Source organism: Stegostoma tigrinum, chromosome 32 (assembly GCF_030684315.1).
Source record: "Stegostoma tigrinum isolate sSteTig4 chromosome 32, sSteTig4.hap1, whole genome shotgun sequence".
NCBI lineage: Eukaryota > Metazoa > Chordata > Chondrichthyes > Orectolobiformes > Stegostomatidae > Stegostoma > Stegostoma tigrinum.
The window spans coordinates 36,999,509-37,011,741 of record NC_081385.1 but is presented as its reverse complement, the minus strand read 5'-3'; the positions used below and the strand labels follow the sequence as shown (position 1 = coordinate 37,011,741).

General features: G+C 48.3%; 1 protein-coding gene across 9 annotated transcripts in view; it reads left to right on the top strand.

The window, feature by feature from the left end:
- Positions 1-12,233, top strand: part of LOC125466930 (rho GTPase-activating protein 32-like) — a 511,751-nt gene that overhangs the window by 367,749 nt on the left and 131,769 nt on the right. For all 9 annotated transcript variants that reach the window (XM_059638930.1, XM_048562116.1, XM_048562117.1 and 6 more), the window contains one exon: positions 10,658-10,780. In XM_059638930.1, coding sequence (XP_059494913.1) covers positions 10,658-10,780 — 123 coding nt within the window. The remainder of the gene's footprint in view (positions 1-10,657; positions 10,781-12,233) is intronic.

Sequence of the window (12,233 nt, the reverse complement as noted above, 5' to 3'; positions counted from 1 at the left end):
CCTCAGTTAGTAGTGACACTTGGTGTTTGCATACTGAGGATCTACGCACAGCTTGATGCAGCTACACACAAAGGTAGCCATCAGGGCGACGGTGGCGTTCAGTACGCCCTTTTCCCCCATTTCCCAGGTCTTTGTACATGGTGTCTCTGTGGACCCGGTCCATCCTCGACCCCCAAACGAAGTGGAAGATGGCCCGGGCGACCGCAGCGGCGCAGGTCCAGGTAATAGGCCAGGCCTGCGCCACATAACAACAGTACCAAAAGCCCCTCGCACCTGACAACCAGGTTCTTACCCGCGATGGAGAGGGACCGGAGCGTCCACCTGCCCAGCTTCTGCTTCAATTTGGCGATACGCTCCTCCCAAGTCTTAGTGCATGCCCCAGCTCCACCGAACCAAACACCCAGCACCTTCAGGTAGATGTCCTGACGGTGAAGGGGATGAAGGAGCGGTCGTCCCAGTTCCCGAAGAACATGACCTCGCTCTTACCCCTATTGACTTTGGCACCCGAGGCCAGTTCAAATTGGCCGCAGATGTCCTACAGCCTACTCACCGACCGACGATCAGTGCAGAAGACGGCGACATCGTCCATGTACAGGGAGGTCTTGACCTGAAGGCCTCCGCTGCCTGGGATAGTCACGCCCTTCAGGCTCACGTCCTTCCTGATGGAGGCGGCGAAGGGCTCCACACAGCACACAAACAAGGCAGGAGGGAGCGGGCAGCCCTGCCTGACTCCAGATCTAACAGGAAAACTGTCTGATTCCCACCCGTTGATCGAGACTGCGCTAACGATGTTGGCATAGAGCAGCCGGATCCAATTGCGGATGCCCTCCCCGAACCCCAATTTGGAGAGGACGTCCCTCATGTAAGCAGGAGAGACCCTGTCGAAGGCCTTCTCCTGGTCCAGGCTGACGAGGCAGGTGTCCACCCGCCTGTCCTGTACGTAGGCGATCGTATCCCTGATGAGCGCGAGGCTCTCAGCGATCTTCCTGCCCGGCACAGCACAGGTTCGGTCAGGGTGAATCACTGACTCCAGGACAGACCTGACCCGGTTGGCAATGACCTTGGCCAGGATTTTGTAGTCCACGTTCAAAAGTGAAATGGGACACCAATTCTTAATTTCTTCCCTCTCCCCCTTCCTCTTGTAAATGAGGGTGATGATGCCCTTCCTCGTGGACTTGCACATTTCCCCTGCCCGAAGCACACTATCGTACACCTCCAGCAGGTCCTGGCCGACCAGGTCCCACAGAGCGGAATAGAGCTCGACCGGTAAGCTGTCGCTTCCGTGAGTCCTATTCGTCTGCAAGGACTTGAGGGCTCTGGCCAGCTCGTCCAGGGATATCGGCCAGTCCAGCCACTCCCTCGTGCCGTCGTCTAAGACCTCCGTGATAGACGACAGGAACGACTCAGAGGCCGTGCTGTCCGTGGGCTTCGTGTCGTACAGTCCGGCATAGAAGGATCTGCTGATCCTCAAAACATCAGGCCGAGACGACGTTACCGAGCCGTCGTCCTCCTTCAGCCGGCTAAGCACAGAGCTCTCTTTGTGCACCTTCTGAAAGAAGAAACGCGAGCACGTCTCGTCCTGCTCCACGGAGTGGACCCTGGACCAGAAGATTATCCGGGAGGCCTCCGCGGCGAAGAGTGAGGCTTGCTGGCCCCTCACCTCGCGGAGGTCCTCCGTGACATCGACCCCCATCAACTGCAGAAGGAGCAGGTTCTGCACCCTTTTCTGGAGTCACGACAGCTTTCCCCGCCCCTCTCATGCCTTCTGAACACTCTTGAGGACAAAGAACCTCTTGATGTTCTCCTTCACCGTCTCCCACCAGTCGCCTGGAGACTCAAAGAGGGGTTTCACGGTTCTCCAACCGGCGTACTCCCTCTTAAGCTCCTCGACGTTCTCTGGTGTCAACAGAGTTGTGTTGAGCTTCCACGTCCCCTTGCCGGCCTGCTGGTCGTCCTGTAAGTGACAGTCGGCCAACAGGAGGCAGTGGTCAGAGAAGAACACCGGCTCGACGCCAGTTGAATCCCCCCACCCGCTGTCCCCACGCCGGATCTTCCATCTGCATCGATGATGCAGTTGAAGTCTCCGCCTAGGATGACCGGCCTGGACGTAGCCAGCAGGGGTGGAAGCCGCTGCAGGACGTCCAACCGCTCACTCCGTACCGCTGGGGCGTACACGTTGATCAGCCTCAGGGGAGCGTTCCCATAGGTGATGTCAGCCACTAGGAGGCGCCCCCCCCCACCACCTCCTGAACTTGAGAGATGGTGAAGTCGCGCCCCCGCAGCAGAATAGCCAGGCCCGAGGAGTGACAGTCGTTACCCAACGACCAGATCGAAGGCCCACAGGTCCAGGCGCCGGACCATTTCCCGTACCTGCTGAGGTGCGGTATCCCGCACTCCTGCAGAAACAGGAGGTCTGCCTTGATGGTGGTCAGGTAGGCCAACGTGGACACACATCTCGCGGTTGACTTGATGCTGCGCACATTAAAGCTCGCAATTCGTACCCCCATTGTGGGCAGTGACCGCAGTACCCTCCCCAAGTCCAAGGTCCTGCCCCTCCATCTGTCCCTTCATGCCCATTGCCCAGGCTAACTGCTGGACGCTCTCCGGGCTCAGGAAACCGTCCGTGCTGCCTTCCGGGTGGCATCCCCCTGTCAGGGGTGCGGAGGCAGGAGGGTCCGGCTCCGGGTCAGGCTGGGGACGCGCTGTTTCCTCCTTCCCGCCTGGAAGTTCCGGGGGGCCCTCCAGTGCTCCGGCGGCACTTGACTGGGTGTCGGAGGGAGCCTCAGGACGCCTCCCATCACCTGGAAGCGGGTTGCTGCTTTCCTTCCCCCTCGAGACCTTTAACTTCTGCTTTGGGTGGGCCCTCTCCGAATCCTCCTCGTCAGAGGAGCTCTTATAGCCCCCCTGTAGCTGCCTCTTCCCGCCTGATTGTTGCGGTTCCTGGGCCCGTCGACGCACCTTCCTCCTCGCTTTCCAGACTGTTGTCCACTCCCCTGGGTCGCCTGTCGCCGCCTCCATTGGCTCCGGGTTGTCGGGGGGGAAATCGGTGCCTGCAGGGGTGCTTTGCTGGCCTCAGGCTCATCCTGCAGGGCTGGGCCCTCCTGCACATTAGTGGGGTCCTTGCTGGGCCCTGGTGCCTTCCTCTCCTCCGGGGGGGCTGGCCCCGCATTTTCCCTGCCGGCGACCTGGGCGTAGGTGGTACCCCGCCGCGGGCATGCCCTATAGAAGTGGCCCGCTTCCCCACAAAGGTTGCAGCTTCTCTCTCGTGGGCAATCCTTTGCAAGGTGTCCCTCCTCCCTGCAGATGGTGGTTTTGCAGTCGGCCGCCATGTGACCTGACCTACCACAGGCATGGCAGACTTTAGGTTGCCCTGCATAGGTCAGGTAGCTCCTGCTCCCGCCGATCGCGAAGCTGGACGGTGTGTGTGCGACATTCCCGTCTGCGCCCATCCTCAGCGTCACCTTGACCTGCCTCTTACTCGTCCAGATGCCAAAGGGGTCCACGATGTCAGTTAGGTCCTCTTCCACCTTCACATACCTTCCGAGGAAGGTCAGGACATCAACTGCTGGCACATGCGGGTTGTACGTGTGTACTGTCACCATACGGCTCCTCTGTGCTGGCATCACAAACAGTGGGACAGCGGTCAATACAGAGAGGGGGCCCTCACCTCCTTTCTCCTTGAAAACCTCCAGGAAGCGCTCGCAAAGCTTGGCACTCCTGAAGGTCACATCATAAAAACCTCCTCCGGGGAAATCCTGCAGGCAGTAAATGTCCGCAGCAGCGAACCCACAACAGTCCAACAGGACCCTCTTCACGAAGAAGGTGCGGTCCACAGGTGCACCTTCATCCACCTTTACAGAAACACGGATGGTGTTCCGGACCCCCTGACCTGGGGCACGAGCACTTGCCGCAGCCATCGTTGCAGGTTGGCTGCTCCCCTGAACCAGCGTTAGGCCGAAGCCAGCATTAAGATCCACGGGTCGCAAGGGTGCACAGCCAACCTGACGTCCTCCTTTTACCTCCAAGATAGCACTCTCGTCCTCTCGGTCCACAAGAGAGTGAGCCTTTTTTGTGTTCGAGATGTAAGCTAGTTCACTGAGCTTGCCGGTTTGTTCCCAGATGTTTCATCACCATTCTATGTAACATCAACAGTGAGCCTCCGACAAAGTGCTAGTGTTATGTCCCGCTTTGTATTTATGTGTTGAGTTTTCCTTGGGTTGGTGATGTCATTTCTCGTGTTGATGTCACTTCCTGTGTTGGTGATGTCATTTCCTGTTCTTTTCTCAGGGGATGATCGATTGGCTCCAAATCAATGTGTTTGTTGATGGAGTTCCAGTTGGAATGCCATGCTACTAGGAATTCTTGTGCGTGTCTCTGTTTGTCTTGTCCTAGGATGGATGTGTTGTCCCAATCAACAGGCAAAACGAACATCATTTACAAAATCCCTTGCAAGAACTGTGACAAACACTACATTGGACAAACAGACAGAAAACCTCCATACCCTAACTACTTGCTGTGTGGAAAAATTTTTGTGTGCACAACACTTTAAACTCTTGTTCTCGTTTCTTTTATGAGCAGAAACAGCTTCACCCTATCTACTCATAATTTTGAAAACCTCCATTCGATCTCCTCAACCGCCTTCATTCCAAGGAGAACCGTCACAACCTCTTCAATCTATTCTAATATCTTAAGTTTCTCTCCCTTGGACCCATTCTGTAAACCACTTCTACACAGTCTCCAGTGCATTTGCGTCTGTTGTATAATGCGCTTCCACAACTGTGCAGAATACTTAGCTGAGGTCTAACAAGTGCTGAGGTCTAACAAGTGTGTGGTATAAGTTCAGCTTTGCACCTTGCTCTTGTACTCTATGCCCCTCTTAATAAAGCTGAAAACACTGACTATATGCTTTATTTAATGCTCTTGCCACTTTCAATCCTCAATGATGCAAATCCTCAGGTTGCAAAGGGACACCACGGTGGCTCATTGGTTAGCAATGCTGTCTCACAGTGTCAGGGACCTGGGTTCAATTCCACCATTGGGTGACAGTCTGTGTGGAGTTTGCACATTCTCCCCATGTCTGTGTGGGTTTCCTCCAGGTACACTAGTTTCTTCCCACAGTCCAGAGATGTACAGGTAAGGTAGATTGGCCATGATAAATTGGCTGTAGTGTTCAGGGATGTGTAGCTTAGGTGGGTTATAAGGGGATGGGTCTAGGTGGGATGCTTCAGGGATCGGTGTGGACTGGTTGGGCTGAAGGGCCTGTTCCCACACTCTGGGGATTCTCTGATTCAGTGCACATACCCATGCACGACTCTCTGCTCTTGCACCCTGTTTACATGTTCTCTTTCAATGTTCTTTCAACCAAAGTATATCGCCTTACACTTCGAAGCATTGAATTTCATCTACCACATATCTGCTCACTCCATTAACTTGTCAATGCCTTTTTGGAGTTCTACACTATCCTTCTCACAGTATACAATTTTTCTAAGTTTAGTGTCGTCTGCAAACTTGTAAGTTATCCCTTCACATCCATATCCAGATCGTTAATATATCTGGAAAAGCATGAGTCCCAATGTCAACTAAACAAAAAAGAACAAAGAACTGCAGATGCTGGAATTTGAAAAAAAAAAGAATCAGATGTTTCTGGAAAAACTCAGCAGGTCTAGCAGCATAAATGGAGAGAAAGCAGAATTAACGTTTTGGGTCCAGTGATCCTCCTTCCACACCAATTGTAGCTCACAAAAGGTTGGTATATATGGAGTCATAGTCATTGAGTCATACAGCATGGAAGCAGACCCCTTGGTCCAACCAGTCCATTGGTGAACTTTAATCCCAAACTAAACTTGTCCCACCTGCCTGCTCCTGGCCCATATCACTCCAAAATTTTACTATCCATGTACTTATCCAAATGTCTTTTAAGTGTTGTAATTGTGCCCACATCTACCACTTCCTCAGGAGGTTCATTCCACATGTGAAAAATGTTGGAGGGAGGAGGAAGGAGTAAATGATAGGTGGAGATGGAGCCCTGACAGAGAGAAAAACACAGTTGATCAGTCTAGGAGGAATGAATAGTTACTTGTGAGATCCATTACTAGCGAACAGTTGGATGTTTTTGGTCATAGCCCGTATGACAACAAGAATAGAAATTGCTGGAGAAGTTCAGATCTGGCAGCATCTGTGGAGAGAAATCAGAGTTAACATTTTGAGTCGAGTGACCCTTCTTCAACTTGATAGTAGCTGGAAGAATGTTGGTTTGTATGCACAAACTAGTGTAGGGGGAGAGGGCAAGTAGTAAATGATAGGTGGGGATAGAGCCCAAAGAGAGAGAACAGTTGGATAGACAAATCAGTGGATAATGATCTGGCTAGGAGCAGGAATAGCTATTAATAGGGACTGTTAGTGGCTAACAATGGTTTCCGTGTAATAGCAGACTATGTGATTAACAAAGCCTGGTGTGTGAGGGTTGGGGCAAGGACATGGGAGAATGTGCTCAGGCCCTAAAATGATTGAACTCGACATCGAGTCCAGAAGGCTGCAGTGTTTTCAAGTGAATAATGAGGTGTTGTTCTTCGAACTTGTGCTGAGCTTTGCTGGAGCACTATGGCAAGCCCAACACAGTTGATGGCTAGGGAAAGTGGTAGTTTATTGAAATTGCATTGAAATCTGGAAGCTCAGGGTCATTTTTGCGGACAGAATGCAGGTGTTCTGCAAAGAAGTAACCCAGTGTAGAGGAGACCACATTGTGAGCGACAAATACAGTAGACGAGTGAAGTGCAGGTAAATTGCTGCTTCACTTAAAAGTTGTTTCTGGAGCCTTTGATAGTGAGGAGGGAGGAAGTAACAGACAGTTGTGACCCTCTGCGATTGTATTGGAAAGTGCCATGAGGGTGTGGGAGATGTTGGGAGTGAGGGAGGAGTGGAACCAGGTATCCCTGTGGAAGGCTAACAAGAGAGGACAGGGAAATATGTGTCTGGTGATGGCAGTTCTTGATGAACAGGTTCAGCGTGATGAACTAGCCGGAAGGAGGAGTCCAGGTGGACAGAGAGTGTTGGCAGCAGGTGAAGGGATCTGTGGGATGGAGGAAGGACTCTTGTCCAAAGAAATGGGCTTGAAAGTGAAGCTGACAGAAGAAGAGTTCAACGTCAGGTTATGCCCAAAATTCATTAAGGTGGGAGCACAGAGGTTTAAAACTAAAGGAAATTTACTTCCACCCACTTCCAATACTCGCCTCCACATGGACCCCTTCCTGTGGCCATTTACCTGGTCATTGAGAACGATCAACATGACATTGGTCACCTAAATTTCTCTGCCCACCTCATTCCATCCTATCTCCTTTTGAACTAACTGGACTCCATGCTCTCAAATCCACCCTTAACTTAGTAATCAAGCCTGCCGACAAGGATAGTGCTGTTGTTGCCTGGCACACTGACCTCTGCATTGTGGAGGCTGAGTGCCAACTCTTTCATACCTCTTCGTATCTCCATCTGGACCATGAAACACCAGGCCATTGTGTCTGCCACAGAAACTGATCTAATTTCCGCTGGTGATTCCCCATCACTGCCTCCAAGCTCATAGTCCCTCAACCCCGCACAGTTTGCTTATATCTCCTTCCCAAAATTTGCAAACTAGACTGCAAGACAGACTTATTGTTTTTGCCTATTCCTGCCCCACACTTCTCTTCCTACCTCGTCTCAGATTTTTTTCTCCCCTTCCCACTTACATCCATGATTCTTCAGACACTATGTGAGTTTCAGAATTTCCAGTTTGCAGTCTCCAGCCGCCTCCTGTTTACCATGCACATGTAATCCCTTTACAATCCATACCCCATCAGGTTGTTCTCAGGGCTCTCCGCATCTTCGTGGAAAGAAGGTTTGAACCCTCCCCACCAGCCACCACCCCCTCCGCCTGACTGAATTCAGTCTCACGCTGAACAACTTCTCCTTTAACTGTTTCCACTTTCTTTTAGTCAAAGAGTTGGCTGTAGTTATTTACATGGGCCCAGTTATGCCTATCTCTTTGTTAGGTATGTGGAGCATGCCTTGTTCCAGTCCTACTTTGGTCCCCGCCCACAACTCTTTCTCTGGTATATCGATGATATCATTGGTTCTGCTTCCCTCTCTCCAGAATTGGATGTTGATGAATATTCAGAACTGGGTAAGAAAGAAAAGAGAGGCTTTTAGCAGTTACAACTGAATAAGTTTTATTGTCACATGTACTCAAATGAGGTACGGTGAAAAGTTTTCAAGTTGCCACTTACAGCACCATCTGAGGTACAAGGTAACTAGGTATAGATGCTTCAGTATAAGTTCATAGGAAAATAGTTAGAAAAATAAAGTAATAAAAAATCCTGCATTACAGATTGTAGGAATAAGTTAGAAAATAGACGAATAAAAAGTTTAGAACAACAGTCCTTCTGACTAGTCTGCACTGGCACCTAGCCTCCGCTCTGCACTGAGTCTTGACTCCAGAACACTGGGCTTCACCTCCAAGCTTTCAAGACTGGGAGACTACTTTGGAATCGCCTCGGAAGTCCATGCTGGGCCAGGTGACCACCTCAACAGGCCAGGAAACCACCTCACTGAGTCCACGCCATGGCTGGAAGTCTGAGTCTGCACCAAGGTCAGGAGTTCAGAGCAAATCAACAGTTGTCCTGGTGGAGTATAGAATGTGCAAGGGAGAACTTAAGACAGCAACTAGGAAAACAGTGAGGGACATGAAAGACCACTAAGCGGGTATAATTAGGACAATCCCAAGATATTTTATAAGTCCATTAGGGAAAGAAGATAAAGAAGGAAAGAGTAGGCCCATTAAGGACTAAGGGGGTAATCTGTGCATGGAAACAGAGGACATTGCAGTATGTTAAGTAAGTACTTCACATCTGTCTTCATTTGAGCCGGAAGATGTAGGTACAGAACTCGGGAAGAGGGACTTAGGCTTTTTGTGCAGAATGAGGAAGTGGTTTTGGAGGTTTATGTGGGCTTAAAGGTGGACAGATCAACTGCATCTCAGGCGGCTGTGCTAGATGAGGGAGGAAATTACAGGGGCTCTGAACCAAATTTTTAATTCTTTGGTCAAAGGTTGGTGCCCTGAAGCTAACGTTGGAGATAAGCTAGAATTTCAGACCAGCGAGTCTCACGTCAGTGGTAAGGAAACTGTTGGAGAAATTTCTGAAAGAGAGAATTAATCTCTGCTCGGAGAGATCAGGGTAGTCAGCATGGCTTTGCCAGGGAGTCATGCCTAACAAATTTGATAGAAATTTTCAAGAAGGCAGTCAGGTATGTAAATGAGAGTAGTGCAGTTGATGCGGTTAGTGTGGATTTTAGCAAAGCCTTTGACAAGATCCGAAATGGGAGATTGATATAGAAGGTAAAAACACACAGGTTCAAGCAGATTTTGACAAGTTGGAGCCAAACTTAGCTTAATGATTGGAGACAGAGGGTTGGTGATAGGGGGTTGTTTGTGGGACTAAGGCTCAGTATCCAGTGGTGTAACACAGAGATCAGTTCTGGGTCACTTACTGATAATGATTTATATAAATAATGTAGGGGAGGGGAATGGTTAGTAAATTTGTAGATGACATAAATATTAACAAGGGAGTTGATAGCGAGGAAGAAGGTCTTAAGTTACAGGAAGATGTAGATGGGTTATCAGATGGGCAGATCAGAGGAAGATGAAATTTAATCCTGATAAATGTGAGGCAATGTATTTTAAAAGAAGTAACAAGACAACACAGCACTTCATGAATAGCAGAACACCAGGAAGCAGAGTGGGACAGACAGATCTTGGGGTACTTGACCACAAACTCCTGAGGGCAACAGGACAACTTACTAGGGTAGTTAAGAAAACATACAGGCCTTTATCAGTTGTGGCATGGATATTAGATCAGAAAGCTATGCTGGAGCTCTATAGAACTTTGGTTTGGTCCCAGCTGAAGTACTGTGTGCAGTTCTAGCCAGCGTATTATAGGTAGGATGTGCTTGACTGGAAGAGGTACAATGGAGATTTGCCAGGATGTTGCCTGGGATGGAGCACTTTAGTTCTGAAGAGAAGCTGGACAGGCTGAGATTATTTTCTTCAGAGCAGTGAAGGCTGAGGGGAGACCTGATCGAGCTGTATAAGATTATGAGGGGCATGGACAGGTGAAAAGGAAGCAGCTGTTCCCCTTTGTTGAAGGTTAATAATGGGAGGTCATAATTTTAAGCTGCAGAGCAAGGAAATTTCAGTTAAAATGTTTTTCATCAGAGGGTGATGGGAATCTAGAATACATTACCTGGGAGGGTCGTAGAGGCAGAAAACCTCACAGCCTTTAAAAAATATGTGGTTGAGCACTTAAAATGCCATTCAAGGCTGTGGGTCAAGTGTTGGAAAGTGGTATTGGTGTAGGTGTTTTGGTACAGACTCGATGGACTGAGGGCCCTCTACTGTATGACTCTGTGATTAACCTTTTTCAAATAAGGCCATATGTTGGCTTAGCTTCATAACTGAGGTATCAACGTGAACTTAAAGAAAGATGTGCTCTGATTTTCTTTAGGTGTACTTAGCTTTTGGACTGTGCTGCATGCGTTCTGAGTAAAGTATTCTCATCTTTTAATAGTTTGCAGATGTGTAGTCCCTTTTGCTATATTTTATAAGTGACTGTGCTGAATTTTCTCACAGATAGATAACAAAGGAAACCATCTACTTGTGCATGAAGAGTCCTCCATCAACGTTCCTGCCATTGCTGCTGCACATGTGATCAAGCGATACATTGCGCAGGCTGCGGATGAATTGTCCTTTGAAGTAAGTTACCATCTAATTACAAAAGCAGCCTGAGAGAATGGAGAAAAAGTGTGATCATTCTCTTTGATTTTAATTTCTTCCTCCAGTATCTGCCATGTCTTTTGGAAATACGAGCATGTTTTATTAGCATTGACTGCCCCAGTTCACCTTTTCCAACTGACCGGTCTTTGTAAGAATTTTTAAAGAGATGATCAATTATAAAAAAAGCAAAGTGTATCTTGATGCTGATTCTGTCCTAATTATTGTCCCTAAACATACGCATTTTAGCAAAGGTCCCTGAAGTAGTGGTGAGATGTTTGAGCAGTAGACCAGTTGTTGCCCCTTATGGGGTTATAATGGACTCAGCTTCAACTTCTACTTGTTGACTAGTTTTTTTCAGTTGTACACTTAGTTTTATCAACTGAGCTTCAGGAAGCTATGGCTGCTCTGACGGGTAAAACTGGACTCTGAGAGCCAAAACCTAATTTATTATTTACTTTGAATTTGAAATACTCTGTCAGATTAACAGATCTAATACTAAAAATCCTAATTTTCTCAAATGTCCAGATTTTTGCTGGATTTGGAGTTTCTCTTTGGTTTGGTCCATAACTGGGAAAATTGTCTTATCAGTAGAGGTTTAGTGAGTTGATTGTGACATACAAATCTGACACTTGCGCCTGACCATCTCTCAGTGGCAGCATCCAGAACCAAGTTGTATTTACAGGAATGAATGTGAGCTTAGTACTTCACATAGAATTTCTTAGATCTGCCTGTTATCAGATCAGTATGGAGTCTGGAAGCATCCATACTGAGTGCTCATCAGGTGAAAGCTATTCAGCTATTTAAGATTATTCTACCCTTGTCAGCTGGAGAAATGGGTTTTCTTTAAAGTGTTCAGTGGTTTCAGTAACACATCACTGGTGTGCATACCTTAATTAAATGCCATGCTTTGACGTTTTTATACATCAATAGGTGACTAATGGAATTTCATTAAGCAAAACTCCATGAACAGAGTGGGCTGAATTCGAATTTTCAAGTTACCTACTGACTTTATTTAAATCTGGATGAAGACTTCATTTTCCGTACTTCTGTTTGGGGATCTGCAGGTGATCAGTGCTATGTCCAAAACTGTGGACTCCGCTTCCCTCACTCACCTGATATTGAAGTGGGAATGTTCAGACCTGCCTCCATTAGAACAATGCCATGAACACACTAAACATCTGGATACATCCAGGCTGTGTGCTGCCTTTCTCAAACTGATTTGCAAAGAAAAGAAACACTGTTAGTCACATGTACTCTCAGGATTCACTTGTGATTTTTTTCTGCACCACTTATTTTTGCGGAATATAAGTACTAACCGCTGAGCCACCATGCTGCCCCTTTTATAAATCCTGATTCCCCGATCAGGAGTGTATTGTACTGTACTCAAAAGTTATAGTTTTGTGCTAACACAAGTTTTTTTTTTAACCAAGCA